This window comes from Carassius carassius, chromosome 38, assembly GCF_963082965.1.
Source record: "Carassius carassius chromosome 38, fCarCar2.1, whole genome shotgun sequence".
NCBI classification, from domain to species: Eukaryota; Metazoa; Chordata; class Actinopteri; order Cypriniformes; family Cyprinidae; genus Carassius; species Carassius carassius.
This window is the reverse complement of record NC_081792.1, coordinates 21012400-21030492: the sequence shown is the minus strand read 5'-3', so window position 1 is coordinate 21030492 and position 18093 is coordinate 21012400. Positions and strand designations below refer to the sequence as shown.

The window sequence follows — 18093 nt, the reverse complement described above, 5'->3', positions numbered from 1 at the left end:
AGAATGGGCCAATTATGACAGGTCTAGCTGTCAATCATCACAAACTGCAAATTCATCAAACACATGCTGAACTCACAGAGCCACAAATCAGACATCCTGAAAATGTGTACCTGTCATATTCACACAGGCCAGTGCAGAACTCAATGCCGGGCCTGTGACAGCACATTACAGTAATATGAGCTCATGGTGGTTTGTTTGCCAGAAGGTCACTTATATACTCTGTCTGAGAAAAGTGTGTTTATATATGGACTAAATACATATATTTATTTGCTCTTCATTGGACTGCCAGAAAACTTTAGCATAGGGAAGAGCAGTTGAGCAAAAACTGGGAAAATGCCAAAGAAAACATGGTTCACATGGATGTAAATGCACACTTGCTGGCGTAAATATCCATTTAAAATCTCATATTGTGACTGCAAAAGGTCACTTAGTCTAAACGAAGCGTAATGGGACTCCCAAAGGTTCAGCCCGAGAGTGAGTTAGAAACTAGCAGGATTAGACTAAGGTTTCTGGAGCTAGCAGTATTAACCCATAGGGCCTGAGAGGGCTGGTTGGATGGACACGCTTCACAACAAACATCTTTCTCCCTGGAGTGAGAAAGACATGACAGTTGGATGCTGCTGTATAAAAGTGCAAATACGGGTAGCAGAGATGTATTGCTCAGAAGACTGCTTACAGTACAGGGAGAGAAAAATAAAAAGACGCGGTAAAAAGCATGCATTCCGACATTCAAAGAACACTTAATCGCTTTCAGTAGATTGCATCAGCAAATCTTTACGAATGTGATGGAATTTAAATTCAGGGTGGATCGTTTAATCTCAGCTATGGAGTCCAGATGCATGATCGGTGTCCAAGTATGGCTCCAGCCTACTTTGTATTTTGCATATGCTATGTATAAACATAGAGGCCTCCAATCTTGCTTCATAATTCATGATGAAATCCACGCTCTTGAAGGGCTGGACCTACTTTTTAAGGTCCAGTGACACCGAGCTGAACTGCTACAATTAAGAAGGCGCCGGCTGCTGGAGGCACATTGTGTTTAAACATGAACATTTTAATTGAGTCTATTTCCAGAGAGCTTGAAGCAACCTGGGCCTCCCAAAGGGTCAAATACTTGCTTATCAGCACAACTTACAGGTCATGCCCAGACAGGCTCAATTAACCAGCACTTCAGCTTTCTATGGGGCAGCACCTGCTTTCAGCACACACTCCATATCAACAGAACCAGGGTGTCAACTGACATGCAGAACCCTACAATAGTCTGATTGTGACCTGTGCTGAAAGGCTAAAGTGGGATACTGGATGAAAGATGGATTGTAGTTATAGGAAGAGTAATTTGTTTGGATGTGACACACTTGTTGCTGATATTGCATTATGATATTGAACTTGTGATATTGTACTTCTCGATGACTTGTTTCATTTCCCTTAATTTCTCTGGCTAAAGCATCTGAAACAAAACAATGTTGGTAAGTACGTTTGAGGCCTTGTTGAAAGGCCTCAGAAATGCTTACACAACTGGTAATTTTAACTAGTCAGTGGGTCAGTGTTTACATCATGTCACATTAAGTCATTATGTCACTGAGGGTCACGAGGAAGGAGGAGCTGCCATAGCTGTATTGGGAGGGAGTGACCTCATCAGAGCCTTAGGACTTTCAGAGTCAGTTGGCACTTATTTTAATTTCATATGACTTCCAAAAATCTCAAGACTTCTGTCACTTTTGATCATGCTAAATTCCACTCGGAGAGTCAAAGTCAGCCATGTAATTTAATAATTGCATCTAATTATTTACTATTGATAGTCAATGGTGGACTGAGAGATTTTTTTTTAAAGTGTTTTATACATTTCACCGCAAGCTTATTCAAAGTTGTAAAAGAGACTACAACACACCAGCCAGTTCAAACAAGGCCTGAATGAAGGGCACACAGCATGGCTCTTTGATCGCCAGGAGCTGGTCAATAATGCAAATGTGTTGTTCTGGACCCTGCAAAGCCATTCATCAAATGGCCCTTTTGATACTGGACAGCAAAACAAATCACAGTTTACCCCAGCTGTTCCAGTAAAGCATATAAATAGAAAATTGAAATATAAGCAAATGGCTGCATATATATTGTACTGTATACACACATACACATTACACAATAATATTAAGCAGCACAACTGTTTTCAACACTGATAATAATGTTTCTTGAGCAGGAAATCAGCATATCAGAATGATTTCTGAAGGATATGACACTGAAGACTGGAGTGATGACTGCTGAAAAATCAATTGCCACCACAGGAATAGATGACATCTTAAAAATATACTAAATAAAAAAAAGAGTTCTTTTAAATTGTTATAATATTTCCCAATATTACTGTTTTACACTATTTTTGATCTTATTAATGCAGACTTGGAAAGCATAAGACAATTTTTTGTAAGTCTTACCGACCCCAACATATGGCCAGAGAGATAGAGAGACTAAGAGGAAATTAAGAAAGAAATAAGGTCAATGGCAGTCTGAGAAAGTGTTAGCAGGCAGCAAGGCCTACTTCTCACCGTGAAAAGAGCAATGTGGTCTTACAGGCATATTTATCATTGTTGGTTAGTCTCGACCAAAGCTATGATTTTCTTTTCCTTCCTTTTTTCTGGTTTCCCTTTGGTTTCACCAAAAGCCTTTGCGACAGCCTTATTTTCATACTTAGTTTGCAAAATGCCAGAGGGACAAAGAGAGTCATTAATAACAGGCTCTAATCCATTTCTGCCGGTCCTCTAAAGCTGGCCTGCTTGTCTGAATCAGGCTGCCAGTTTGGTGAGCCACTGTGGTGCCACCACACAGTTTGCTGGCATTAGCTTGAGAAAAGCGAGCTGCCTTGACAAGAAGTACGTACAGGCGCCTCCTCGCCCTGCACAAACCTCCCCACCAGTACAGTGCCAGTAGCCTTGAGTCGACAACACTGGACTAAAAAAGACCATGCATACATATACAGTTACACACATGCATGAATAAAGAGTAGCATCATACTGAATAGCTCACTTCTTGTAACAACCCTCTGAAAGTTTTTTTTTAGGTTGTTTTTATATATATATATATATAAAAAAGAAAAACGTTTTTGTGGGTTTTATATAAAGCCTATAAAAATATAAAAAATAAAGTAAATTCTAATGGAATATTAAAAAATAATAATTTTCAGAACCAATATGCAAATGATTAATAAATGGACTGTGGCTGTGGCTCTGAGGCTGAGACGAGAGCTACTGCAACCAAAAAAGTTTCCATATTGGTGAACCAACACAAATGTGTTCAACCTTCTTACCACAATCCACATTTATCTTAGAAAACATGAATCTCTTCTCTTGAATAAATACAGTTTTCGTTGAACTCAAAGTACAATATGCATCATATAGCATCATGAGAGTTATAGTCTTCTGCAGTGGACTGAAGCATTGGTACCTGTTGGATGTTTTCAAGGCGTCATTACCATCATGTGGCCTCCCTGTAGGATTCCTGTCCCATATTCTGCAGCTCTCTAAGCACCTCACAATCCACAAGGCCACTATTCATAATTGGAGATTGTCCAGGCCTCACTTACCACCCTACATTCTATTCCATCATTAGAAAACGGGTATTATCGTATTAGTCTTGGAATGTTCCTTTTCATGAGAACAGAGTTAACCATCCTCTATCCCACATGCAAGGAGAGATACTGCATATTCAAATAGGGCTCGGACTGACTGCCATCAGTCTGTTCAAAATATTAAAGATTTTAATGCATAAGAAAAGGCAGCGAATCATTGTCATCTGTTTTCTCCGTGATGTCCAACACATATGCTTTGAATTGCCAACTGCACCGAGTCTGCAAGCAAGCCAAATAATTCAATTCAGTATGTGCCCAAAATTTGCTGAGAGATTGAAAATCCAAACATAATAAAAGAAAAGACAGAAAGAGAGAGAGAGGGAAATTATTTGCTGCATTTATTTATGCACAGTGTGTTTGTTCAGCATTATTCTGGAAGGGAACTGAAAGAGGGATTACCTATTTAATGCTAGTTTACTAGGCACACAAGGCTATTCATTATGTAGGCTGCACCAGAAGAATTCACTCCAGAGACATGCTACATGGACCACACAACTCTTCATTTCAGTTTGTCCATAGATGTATTCATTATTGTTTATTCTTTTTTTTGGCTCAAACATTAGACTATTATAGTCTCTAGCAAATCTGTCTGAAAGTATATGACTAAAACAATGTTTTAAACTACAGTGTGTTACTTGAAAATGCCTTCACAAGTGTCTAACAGCATGAGGCAAAGCTAGACGTCTATGAAGGCGACAGACAGTTTGTGTGATTAAACAAGTGCTCTTCGAAAGGAAACAATCTGAATGTGCCAAATAAAATCACTGGCAAGTGAGAAACAAATTGTTGCTCAGGACGGGGTGAATTTAGTGTCCGCAGTATGTTGAACTTGGCAACAATTTGCTCAGACTATGGCATGTATTAGTTGCTGAATACTTTGCTGAAACTTTAGTCCTTATAAAATGGAGTCCAAAGGAGACTCACTTCATATTTAGATTCATACATCTTCAAACAAACAGCAGGCAAGTATGTGATGGTATCCTCTAGATGAACTCCTTTCCCTAAACAAAAGTTTAGCACAGAGGTGGTCAGAATATATCCATCTCACAGCGTGGGGCTCTAGATATGCACAGAATCTAAGAATAGCTTTTTAGATTGTGTAATTTGCATTGCAGTGCTTGGGGCAGGTAACATTTTACATTCTTAAGCTTGGTTACTGAAGAATTTGGCCGGAATTAGACAAACAATCAGCTGGTTTTTAAATATGAATTATCTATTTTAAAATCCAATTTTCAAACTACTACTGTGCTTGGTTACGACGCCTGTGATATCATAGACATCAAACGTGGTAAATATTATAAATATAATGTTCAGTCAGCACCACTCTGTTTGATTACAATTATTATAGAAGTCCTGAACATTATTTTGGTGGCAGGCTTTGCTCTGAAGGGTTCAGATTCTGAGCTGTCCACAAGCAAACCTCATGCAAGCCTAATGCAATTACCTGAATTTTTAATATGCAACCGATATAAAATTCCATGCAGAAGTGACACAGGTCTGTAAATGAGACTGGACAAGATTAAAAAACGATTAGCTGATTTCTGTGGACAAGACGGTATGTGATCATGCCTGTATGAGGACGAATAGGGGATGGAGGAGGGTAAGCACAATAGAGCCCATGAGAGTGAGGAAGGATGCTTAATTTATTATCCCCCAACAAAATATATTATAACGTTTAGCTTATGTGAAGATAGGTGCTCCTTTACTGCAGGCTATTGGCAATAACCGAAAGCCTGAGCAACAAGTATGTTCCTAAAAACAGCTTAGTCAAACCTTCCAATGATAAACATAATTCGTGATTAACACTATATGTTCCAATAATGACTTACTAACAAGCACATTGCCAATAACCTGTTAACTTTAAGTATGAGCATCAAAGGAAAACTCAGATGAATGGAGAGTGAAGTACTGTATATACCACAACTGCACACCATCACACAACTCCAACCTCTTTATTAAATTTGCGGATGACACGACAGTGGTGGATCTCATTAGCAACAGAGATGAGACAAACTACAGGAGCAAGGTGAGCTGCCTGACCAGTTGGTGCAGTGACAACAATCTCTCTCTGAACGTGCACACTCAGCATACTCATCTGACCATCAACGGTGGGACTGTGGTGAGAGTAAGCAACATCAACATTCCTGGGTGTGCTCATCACTGAGGACCTTTCCAGGACCGACAACACCACAGCACTGGCCAAGAAAGCACAGCAGCATCTCTACTTCCTCCGCAAACTTAGAAGAGCCAGATCCCTGGCCCCCATCATGTGCACCTACTACAGAGGCACCATCGAGAGCATTCTGATGAGCTGCATCACTGTGTGGTATGGCCATCTGCCATGTGCCTTGTGCTGCTTTACTTATCTTTCTTTTTACATGACCTATTTGTATATTTGTATAGTTGTACTGTATATTGTATTATTTGATTATCTATTTAATGTTCTACTGTTAGTGTTATCTGTATGCCCCAAGGGTCTGAGAGTAACGCAATTTCAATTCTCTATGTATGTATGTACTGTACATGTGGAAGAATTGACAATAAAGCAGACATGACTTTACTTGACTTGATCCAGATGTGATGAAGATGCTTTATCTTACTGATGTCACACTCCTTTATGTAAGGTGGGCTGATCTTGACTGTATTGATCTGAAGTCACTTCCAATCAGCCGCTCAAACTGGTTGATGCAGTGAATTGTGATTTCAAGATCACAAACCTGAATCTGAAGTGACATTCGGTGGGGAACAAATCTTTTCATCTTTTTTAAAGCTGTCCTGTGTAAGCGTTTGTGAGGAAGTAAAAGGCGAGTAATTGACAATTAAAATTTAGAATCCATCAGTCTGGCGCCAAACTAGAAGCAAGTGTCTGTGCGACAGACTAGTGACTGAATATACAGACTATATAGTTACTGAAAACTGACTTAACACGTCTTAATGCATCTGTCCGATTGTGTGTGTGTGTGTGTGTGTGTGTGTGTGTATATATATATATAGCAATTTGGCACAGACAAATCCAAAAACCTAGACTGTCTAAATTTTGATTGCTTGGATGAATTACAAAGTGTTATCAAACAAAGCTCTGTAGATGTGTTCTCCCACCGAACAAACAATCCCACCAAGTCCAACTAATGGCAAACATTTGTTTCTCCAGTATCATTCATGTTGTTTGGCAGAGTTAAACAGTTGAGCTCTATTCAGCTCTGAAAAGTGAACTAACACTGTTCATATCTTGTGTTTATTTTTTTAAATTCTGGCCTTTTACTTTTTGGTCCCTTGCTCCCAAAGCTTTTACACTGCACTTTTAGCAACAAAATATTGCACATTCAGGAAAATAGCTCTTTGGAGAGCACTCTACAAGAGGAGAGACTTGGATTGTCTAAAGAGTTGACAGCTGATATTAATACAGTATGTCCATTACTGATGATCCAGTCAAGGGGTGAACACATGCTCTTATCTTCTTCCCTTCACCCACTGTCTTGTTTAATTTTTAATCACCATGAGAGAGGGGACCGGAGACATCATGTAGGGAGACCTTTTGTCAGCAAAGGTTTCTTATTTTAGAATCCATTACTACTCTGCAAAATCTATCCCCATGAAGGAAAGAGACACTCCTAGAAAGACATGTGGTTTCACAACTGTATCACAAATTCACAAAAAAAAAAAAAAAAAAAACATATATATGTTTTTATAATGTAAGATCATTTTCATTAGAGTTAAGCATTTCCCAAGAAATGCAATTTTAAATAAATTTTAATATGCAAAAAAAAAAAAATTACCTTAAGTAAATACATAAAAAATGTGCTAAGAAAAATTTATTAAAATATGTAAATAAAATTAATTCTTTCTAAAATGTTTCTATACACTTAAACATTACCATACACATAAAATAATAAAAAAAAACTTTCAAGCAAGCAAAATATACCTTCAAATATGACCAATATTTCTTAAGTTTCACTTTACAAAGTAACCATTAGTCATACATCCTTCTTTCTCTCTCTCTCTCTCTCTCTCTCTCTCTCTCTTTTATTTTTTTATAAATATAGTCATTCCACCAAGACAAGTGTAGCTAATTTATTATTTTTGCTTTCACAATGAAAGAATGCAACCTTTCAAAAGTTTTCTTGAGCCACATGTGGAGCACATCACACTGAAGTAAAACCTTACAGAACCTTAACATACAGTGTAACAAGATCGTCTATGTGATCTTTGTGAGTTCATATGACGGATCAGCAAACGACACACTTTGTAGCCTATACCCTTCATTGCATAGCTGGAGGTCAACAGAGTGCGAACAACTGGAATCCTGCAGTAAGGACAGTCGCAGCGTGACACAGATAGCAGCCCTAACCTCACATCAGCATGAGAGCCATCTATCAAAATCTATTGAAAAGGCTTGAAGTGTAACAAATTCCTAACCCCACACTAACCTCAAATGTCACTCAAGGTTAAAGAATTGCAATTTATATTAGCTTGCGTGTCAATCCAATTCATCCATCACCAGTCTCTGTCATGGCGGCGCAACAGCTGTACTGCTATTTGATCCTAAATTCTTCCCCAGAATTGAATGGCATTTGCGACAAAACATGCCCTGCTTTCTGTAATCCCTTGTTCGTTATTTGCCAGTGGTTAGTGCAGACTTGTAGCTCTTTAAAAGATGCACGCCCGGTTTCTTTTCTTTCGACCCATGACAAACTGATACTGGATCCTGTCTAGGCCTTTCAGTGGTCAGAGCATGAATCAAAACATATGAAAGAGATCTTTGGCATGTTTGCGAGAGGTCCCATGTATGAAAAAAGCATCTGCATTATGACATCTAAAGGAGAAACCTCTTTTCCACCACAGCCTAGTCATGCTAGAATAAACAGTTCTATCAGCAACACCACTTAACCCTTCGGTCTTCGACTCTGAGAACTTTCTAAGGTTTCCTAAAAGAAAGGCAAGCATGACAAATCCCTCAAATGATCAGTGATGTCACAGAATAGTGATTACAGCTTCTGAAGATCATGGGACTCCAACAATTAGAATCCCAGTTAAGATGTGAGCTAATGACCTGCTGCGCTAAGATGCATGTGGAACAAGTTAACACATCATGCTTGCTGAGCTCTAGACCATTCCCAGTCATTTCAGTCTGGCATTATCACTTTCAAGATGAATTTGCTGAGAGAAAAATGACGAGTACTCTTCAGTGGAGCAAGTGTGGGTGAGTGAGTGGGGAGGATAGCTTTAGTTTTCAGAAATGTTACATCTATTCATCTTCAGAAAGGATGAAAAAAGAAGCCAGGAGAAAAAGAAAACAGCTGAACTAGCTGAAATCTCCATTACAGCTAGGCAACACGAAATAAAAGTGTATCACTACTCCCCTGGGTCTCAGTAGGTGGGTAGACAGCTCCTATGGTACTTGTGATTCTAATCCTTGGCTAGCGCAGAGGAATCTTTATTTTCTGGCCACAGGGCTGTGAGTGACGAGTCTATGGACTCGACTTGTTGGCTTTACCGTGTGTCTTCTGTCACCAAGAGCACTTTGAGCTCTTTGTCACACTTCCACTCCCGGAGTCGGGCTCTAGAGCGAACAATTCAGTATGAGAGGGTTTAATTTCACTGCTTAATGTTCTTTACTTTCCCAATTAAAGAGCAGTGTAGTTAGGAGCAAGCCATAAAAGCCTGCCATGGGTCACATGTGGATTGAAGCTGGCTGAAAATGGTTGCTAAAACGGCTGTATTGTACATACTCACTATGTGAGGGATAAGGGCAAAAAGAAAGTCAAGAGGTTTTTTATAACACTGCGGCCCTGATATTCTGAAATGTGTGCATGTGTCCATCAGCATGAGATAACCCAGGAAATTGCTTGAACAAGTGTTGAAGGGGAGATGTGGTAAAAGGCCAATTCAGTGGAACAGCACTACAATCCATGGACATGGGATTACATCAATGCTCGTGACTGAATACTCTGGGACAGATTGAGCACCAGAGCTGGGTCTAATATTGTCTTTCGATTTTAATGTCTGGGGAAAGAGTCTCTGAGGAGCCCTTCATTTAAACACGGAGGGCCGAAAGACTATGATGGGACAATTGTTTTTTTAGTTTTTTTTCATGTGCCCCTGGGATTTCAGGCTGACCACAAGCATAGCAGTGCCCCACGTTTGCTCTTAGCCTATTAGAGCTATCATTAAAAGCAGATGGGCCATGGCAAATAAAGGGAGCTACAATGGTGTCTGTGCATTTTGATGATTTCATTGCTAAACCCTTGTCTCCTGAATCCAGAGAGGACCCACTGTCCTTTACTCCTTTCCTCAACATGTATATCATCATTACATGGTTTTAGACTTAATCTTCTGCCTATGAATGTGCCATCACTCTACTGTCTCCTACTAATTCAAACCCAAAGCTGTGGTTGGAAGCAAAAGTTAGTTTGTGAATTATTCACATCATTATTATTTACGATTTGTGTTTCTCTAGTGTTGTCTGCTGTAACATTTTAGAAACAGCTTTGAGGGATTTCCCATTTATAATGTCTAAAATGTAGATACCATAAATTAAACGCAAATGTAGAAAGACCTAAGAGAAATTGTGCTGTATCAGTGCAGAGCCATAAATAAACTGTTGTGGATCTGGATTGCACAGCCACAGTCCTGAGAAACGTATGATTAATGCTCACGACTGTAAAACCTGCTCGCTCTCTTTCATCAGACTCAAGTTCATGAGAATTTCTCAACAGGTGGAGGGTCTGCACTTAATCAGCTTTAGCAAAACAAGCACTTTGTCTTTCATCGACAATGCTGTGTAGCTTAAAATACCTTCACCAAGAAGTCCCTCAGTGCCGATGCATTTGTTTGTGTTCATTTGATGTTCATGCTTATGGGTATGTGTCATATTTTTGTCTTGTTTCCCAGTTTTCCAGAAACATTTTTTAACAAAAAAAAAAAAGAAAGCTAGTATTGGAGGAAGATAAAAACATTTATATTACAGACATATTTCCTGAAAACAGCTCTTAATATCAGTATTAATATGCGGTGCTGCTTCTCAAGTGAATTTACTGTTTTAAGGTCATTTGTGGAACATTTAAAAGGAAAAAACCTCAAAACAGTCATGTTCTTGCAGTGTACAATATGTTTGCTATGTTCAGTAATATATTCCTATAGTTCACTCTTCTCTAAACCTGTATTCTATAGATTCTGTGGTTAGATTACAATTTGTGAAAAAATATGACTATTGTTTGAAGAGTTAGAGCCCCTGGCCTAACCATGAACATATCTCCTATTATGTCTTTCTGAGTATTCTGCTACCATTTCAAATGAACACGCTCTGCAAACAACACCTTGTGCATCTCTGGAGGGTCTCCCCCGTCTCACATATCTCTAAACGAAATCAGATCTGTCTTTATAAAGGGCATTTCTGCTAAAGGAACCTGGCCTGCTTTATTTACTTACAGTGCCTCCCTGGGAGGAAATTTAATATTGTTAGTAAAACGATCTCAATTCTCTGACAAGAAGCCAATGCCATCACATGCATAAACAAATTGGTATGTTGTTAATATTTTGTCAGACAGGATGTCAAAGAATCGTTATCTGGTGAAAGTGCTGCTGAAGACTTAATTAAAACATGCGTAATTACACACTCGTTTGTAGTGAGGCATCTACATAAAGTGTTAGTCGAGTTGTGAAAGTAGCTGAGAGACAGATCTTTCATCTGCAGATCTTATGACCTCCTGCAAACCAGAAATTAAGTGGATACCCAGGCATCCCAGTGAAAACATCTTTCACAAATCAATTCATTACGCCGATTCTCAGCAGTTAAAAAGCCCCTCTTTTTTGCATCAACCCATCCCCCGACCACTGACCACAGTCCTGACATTGTCTCATACAGTGGTATCAGCTTTCCCCTGCCTGAGTGATAAATGGCTGGCAGAATTAAAGGCAGACCTCGATCAAAACCGCTTATGTATATTATCGTCAAACCACTATCAATAACCTTTTTTCATCTTAAATGATTTTAAACTGTTTTCTTCTAACTTATTCATCCTAAATATAGCCTTGGGTCTCATAAATATTGAAAGTTCTCTTTAAGTGATTCAATATTTGTAACTGCATTCTAACCAGGGTTGGCCCAAATAAGAAATAAAGAATTTGCTCCCTTGCAATTATTGAGTGTAAACTTGAATTGTGAAATGGACAGATATATATCCATCAATCAATCCATCAATCTATCTTTTTGCAACAAGGTTGAAGATTGCTTAAAATAATTTTGCAGAATTTATTAATTCAGGTTAATGTAAAAAGTAAAAAGTTTAAAAAGTTTAACAAGCACCTTTTTACAGCTTGTTTGATTTGACTAGGAGCCTCTACATTACAATCACTCACAATTATATTGTTTTTAAACCCAGTGTTTATAGAGATACCTCAAGTCCAGGCAGACCATTGGGATATTACAATCTGTAGCATGCAGTAAATTACAATTAATTATTGTCAAAAACAACCAAATGTGTATAATTATGTAGGCTCTTTAATTTAGAGTAGACTGCTCCATGAAGACAGGTGCTCCTGAGGAAGGATTGTGACTGTACTCATTAACTGCCATTGAATGCATATCGGCAGAGCGCCACCCTGTTAGTGCCTGCAATGAGCGGCTATTATCACAGCTCATCCTGGCCTAGACGGGGAGCCGGTGTGGTAATTACAGCCAGGCTTACGAAGAGGCTGTGTGAGTGTGTGCGCATCTGTCTGTACGAGTGGGTGTGAAGGGGGGTGGGGGAGTCTGAAACACATGTGGGCATTTTATTGTGTCGTCTGTGTCAGCGTGGAGCCTGTCTGCAGGCTGTTGTTGCTGTGGGAACAGGACCCGCCGTCGGATGAATCAAGAGCTCCTGCTGTAGAACGAGTTGAATTACAGGTGAGGCAGGCTGAAGGAGAGGAGCGCTGGGGTTTGGATAAGAAACGATCAATACACTCACGCTGTGAAAGGGCCAGCTTACATTGATGCTGCACAGGGATACTGTAAAAGGGGAAAAAACAGCTGTACTACCCACATCAACACATTTGAGTTGCCTGGGATATCACAGTGAAACCACAACATCAACAGCACGCCATTTCTAGAGATTCAGCACTCCAGCTTGGAAGGAAATACTTATTGTAGCTTGTACAGTACGTCCTTTTTAAAATCAAATTATTATTATTTCTTTACAATACAAATATCAAAAAAATAAAAATAAATGGGCAATAAGAGATAAAACTGTTGTGCTTTGTACTCAATATCTATATGGTATTGGTATGTCAAATGGATATTTGCAATATTTATAAGAAATGCTGACACTATCTGTTCCTTGCATATACTGTATATATTTGTTTCTGGTGTTTTGAAAATGTAAAAGGCATCGAAAAAGCTGTAAAAATGATATATTTATGAAGCAAACTTGTGCAAGATGAAGAGTTGCTTTCACACAATATATCTTAACAAATCATAATATTTTTTATATTCTAATCATCATTAATTTATTATAACACAGAGCCCCGCACATGGCATGCAAGAAAAAATAAATAAATTGTGCGCACGATTTACTAATTCATTCCCTCAATGTACTAAAACGTGCACACGATTACTATTGCGTTCCCTCGATTTACTATTTCATTGCCGATTTAGCAAATCGAAGGAACAAATTTGTAAATCGTGCGCACAATTTATAAATCGTGATCAAAATAGTAAATCAAGGGAACGCAATAGTAATCGTGTGCATGTTTTAGTACATTGAGGGAACGAATTAGTAAATCGTGCACACGATTAGCCTAATATTTTTTCCTGCATGTCATGTGCCGGGCTCCGTATTGTAATAATTATGCGTTTAATTAATAATTTTTTTATCTTGAAAAAAAAAAAATCCTATACCACTTGCAATAACAGTGTTACTGTCACGGCTTACGCTGCTGGAAGGAACACGGAGCCGAAGGATAAACGAAACAAGGCTTTATTAAATCAAACATAGGCAAGGTAAGTAGTAAATAACTGGTGGCAAGTGGCAAGTGGCAAGTAACAGGTAACAAGTGGACAAGTAGACAAGTTGACACGTAACAAGTAGACGAGTAGACCCGACAAAACAGAACTAAAAAGGACAAGGCTTTTGTACAAGGGATAATTGGGAAAACACAGGTGGATGGCATGACTTAATTAACAGGGACATGGAACACATGCGGAAATGACTAGACACACCTGGGAACTAATCAAACCACATAGAGACAGAAACTGGGTCACAGGGGCAAAAAACACACAAAATGAGTCCAGGTGTGTGACAGTACTCCCCCCTCCTGGAAGGTGCGCCCTCGCACCGTAGAAACAACAAAGGGAGGCCAGCAGACAGGGACCACAGAGGAAGGAGCCAGGGAGGAGATGACGGAGGGAGGAGCCAGGGAGGAGACAGGAAGGATCTGAAGCAGGAGGCACCCAGCAGGACCCAGGCCACAGCCATAACGGCCCAAGGTGGGGCCGACGGAGGAAGGAGCCATGGAGGAGGAATGGTCACCGACTCCAGGGACTCGACCCACGGCAACGGAGCAAGTGGAGGAGGAGCTCGAGGCGGAGACGGAGAGCCGAAGAGCCAGGGTGACGGGGAGGAGCCGGAGGTCCTAGGCGGAACTGATGGCTCTGGTGACTGACGCGGCGATGTGGATCCGGAAGGCCGCGGTGAGGCCAGAGTGACCGAGGACTGAGGTGTAGCCGAGGGGATGAAGGAGCCTGACGGAGCCGGAGGGACGGAGGGATGAGGCGAAGCCGGAGGAGTGGAGTCCCGAGGCATAGGATGGACGACGCCAGACCAAGGCTGAGCCGGAGGGACGAGGGAGCCAGGCAGAGCCTGCGGACTGCCGGGCCACGGCGGAGAGGAAGGAGCTAGGAGCCATGGTGGAGCCGACGGGTCAACGGGCCGAGGCGGAGTCCAGGCCTCAGAGGCTGGAGGCGGAGGTGAGGGAGACGCCGACCAAGGCGTCGCTGGAGGATGGCGGTCCCGCTGAGCTCGCACCACACTGATGGTAGGCTGAGGGCGAGCAGAGGGGCAGCCAGACGACAGCGGAGGAGGAGGCAGGAGTGGGTGGGAGGGTGGGAATTTTGGAGGAGCAGGCATTGGAGTAAGCTCTGGGGCTGGAGCCCTTCCTGGGCTTAACGGAGGATCAGGAGCCCGTCCTGGGCTTAACGGAGGATCAGGAGCCCGTCCTGGGCTTAACGGGGGTTCAGGAGCCCGTCCTTGGCTTAAAGGAGGATCAGGAGCCCTTCCTGGGCTTAACGGGGGTTCAGGAGCCCTTCCTGGGCTTAACGGGGGTTCAGGAGCCCTTCCTGGGCTTAACGGGGGTTCAGGAGCCCTTCCTGGGCTTAACGGGGGTTCAGGAGCCCGTCCTGGGCTTAACGGGGGTTCAGGAGCCCGTCCTGGGCTTAACGGGGGTTCAGGAGCCCGTCCTGGGCTTAAAGGAGGATCAGGAGCCCGTCCTGGGCTTAACGGAAGATCAGGAGCCCTTCCTGGGCTTAATGGGGGTTCAGGAGCCCGTCCTGGGCTTAACGGGGGTTCAGGAGCCCGTCCTGGGCTTAACGGGGGTTCAGGAGCCCGTCCTGGGCTTAAAGGAGGATCAGGAGCCCGTCCTGGGCTTAAAGGAGGATCAGGAGCCCGTCCTGGGCTTAACAGAGGATCTGGCATAGGTGAATTGGAAACCCCCTCATTTTGACCCATTTGGCGCTCCACATTTTGCTCCCTCGTGGTGGGCAGTGTCGCCGGCCCTCGCACCTGGTCTGACGGGTTGCTCTCTGGCTCTCCGTCATCGGTGGGCTCGGGCTTATGCCTCGTACCGTGGGGAGATTGTAGGCTGGGCTCTGGGTCCAGAGTGGACCTGGCGAGATCCTCCATTGGGCCGACCGTGAGAGGTGACCCATTTCTCACCAGATTCCACTCTATGAATGCGGCGAAATCCTCCCGAGGACCATCTTCGGGCGACAACGCTCTGCACCTGGAGTTCAGGCTGGCGTGATAAAAGGTGCAGAGCGTGTGGTCCGGGTAGCTGGTGGCATTAGCTATCAAGAGAAACCATCTAGTATGGTCCTCGAGAGAAAGTCCCTCCTGCTCCAGCAGGAGGAGGAGGTATTCGGGGCGATAGAGGGGATCCATGACACACTACCGAAAGAAAAAGACTGTGAAAAAACGGAAAACAAAAACGGAGGGAAAACACGCAGTTTTTTTAACTTTTTGGGTCGGGTCTTCTGTCACGGCTTACGCTGCTGGAAGGAACACGGAGCCGAAGGATAAACGAAACAAGGCTTTATTAAATCAAACATAGGCAAGGTAAGTAGTAAATAACTGGTGGCAAGTGGCAAGTGGCAAGTAACAGGTAACAAGTGGACAAGTAGACAAGTTGACACGTAACAAGTAGACGAGTAGACCCGACAAAACAGAACTGAAAGGACAAGGCTTTTGTACAAGGGATAATTGGGAAAACACAGGTGGATGGCATGACTTAATTAACAGGGACATGGAACACATGCGGAAATGACTAGACACACCTGGGAACTAATCAAACCACATAGAGACAGAAACTGGGTCACAGGGGCAAAAAACACACAAAATGAGTCCAGGTGTGTGACAGTTACATTTACGCTTAAAAACTAATTAAGCCAGTGGGGTTCCAATATTTTCTCTGAGAACAAGCTTTAATATCACATGCTGTTATGCTTTAATGTATCCAGATGGTTAGATATTTTTATCACAATATTTACTACAAATATATATATATATATATATATATATATATATATATATATATATATATATATATATATTACACCATATGAGACCAGGAGTACTGAAAATACAACAGAAAACCAAAAGACACAGACAAGCAAACAAAGTCTTGTCTGCTTCTCAGTACTCAGGGACAGAAGAAGCTGCGACCTGAAAATGAAAAGTTTTGTGCAACATGACAAGACCACTACACATTAACAGAAAAGGGTGCTTACCTCTGCAAACAGTTCCATTCTCCACTACCTCATGACCTGCTTTACACATACAGCGGCCAATAGGGACCATCCACTCCCCATCTCCATTACAGTACAGTTTAATGGGAACGTCAACCTCCTCTGCATTAGGGATGCACTCTCCCCTCGCCAACACCAGTGAGGTGCTCTCTGCTCCCGAATGTGTCTCCTGAAATAAGGCTCCATTCCGAATAGTGCGAGGGCACTTCCGGTAGAACACTCGCACAGCAATTAACGACATACACCCTCCGTAGTCCTGGAAGGCTAGATAGAAACCTTTACGGGAGATGGGGCCGAAACTGCGAACCTCTGTGTTAATCTTCATCAAACGTCCGCCCAGGTCTACTTGCGAGAAACTCTCGTCTGCAGCAATGGTATCCACCTTGATCCAAGGGTTTTCCATCCATGGAGGAAAGTCTTTAGTGGCCTTGTCGGTATCTGATTCATAGTAAAAGAGGTTGAACGTTTCCTTGCAGGAACCAGGGACTCCTGGGATGCTGCTGCAGTCTCGCACTGAGAACTTCATCTCCACGTGGATGCGTTGAGCCCCTCTTCTTTGGATGTACTTGGTGCGCACCCAGTTATTTTGGTTGGCATCGAAGACATTACACACCTGATAGGTACGAATGGTGTTCATGTTCTCATCGTACCCACTTACTTCTTCCCACTATAAAGAGAGAAAATGAGAAAGCAAAACTTTAGAGATTTGTTTTATATGCAACTTTTTACTTACTTTAGCATTTAGACGAGGAGAAATTAAATAAGGGTTAAAACGATTTACATTTCAAATAAAAATACAAACTAATTATTACTCAATTTAACCCTCAGCTACCTTATTGAGGGAAATGCTTTATTTATTATAATGGTTAATCATTAATCATTAATATTCTATTTGTATAAATTATTATATATATGGTCATGTGCACAATGGTACACTGGATTTCGGTTACAGGTCATTTAGCTAGGCCTGACAGTAGAAAATATCTTATAGACATGTCTGTACTTATGCATCAGGTATCTGAAGGGCTTTACGAGCACCTGGGCCATTTTCTTTTTTTACTGAGCACAGGTGGAATGAGGTGGGAAAGATAGCAAAATTCTCCTTCTACTTTGCCAACAGGCACTGGCACTAGCCATAGAGAGGGCTGGCTTTGGCTTGGGTTTTGGCTTTGGCTTGTGGTGATTCTGGTCTCTATTTATTTTTATCTTTTACTCGCACTGTATATTAAAAAAATACTATTAATATCCACCTTATTTTTCAACGTGGAAGTAAGCCTTTTTCTGTGAATGTATGAGACTTCCGGTTCATTAGCCACTGTAGAGAAAGAACGTGAAGAATAACACAGTCCAGTAAATGGTAAAACTGCACTACAAACCAGTGTGTTCATAATTAAGATAATACGTTAAAATAATATGGTAAAAAAACAACACTTTGCAATAGCAGGCAGCAAAAGGATCTGTTATTATGCAGCTAAAAATA

General features: G+C 41.5%; 1 protein-coding gene across 2 annotated transcripts in view; it reads right to left on the bottom strand.

Annotated features, from left to right (window-relative positions):
- LOC132119553 (ephrin type-B receptor 2-like) overlaps positions 1–18093 on the bottom strand; it is a 171926-nt gene that overhangs the window by 65061 nt on the left and 88772 nt on the right. For both annotated transcript variants that reach the window (XM_059529616.1, XM_059529617.1), the window contains exon 3: positions 16596–17280. In XM_059529616.1, the coding sequence (XP_059385599.1) occupies positions 16596–17280 (685 nt within the window). The remainder of the gene's footprint in view (positions 1–16595; positions 17281–18093) is intronic.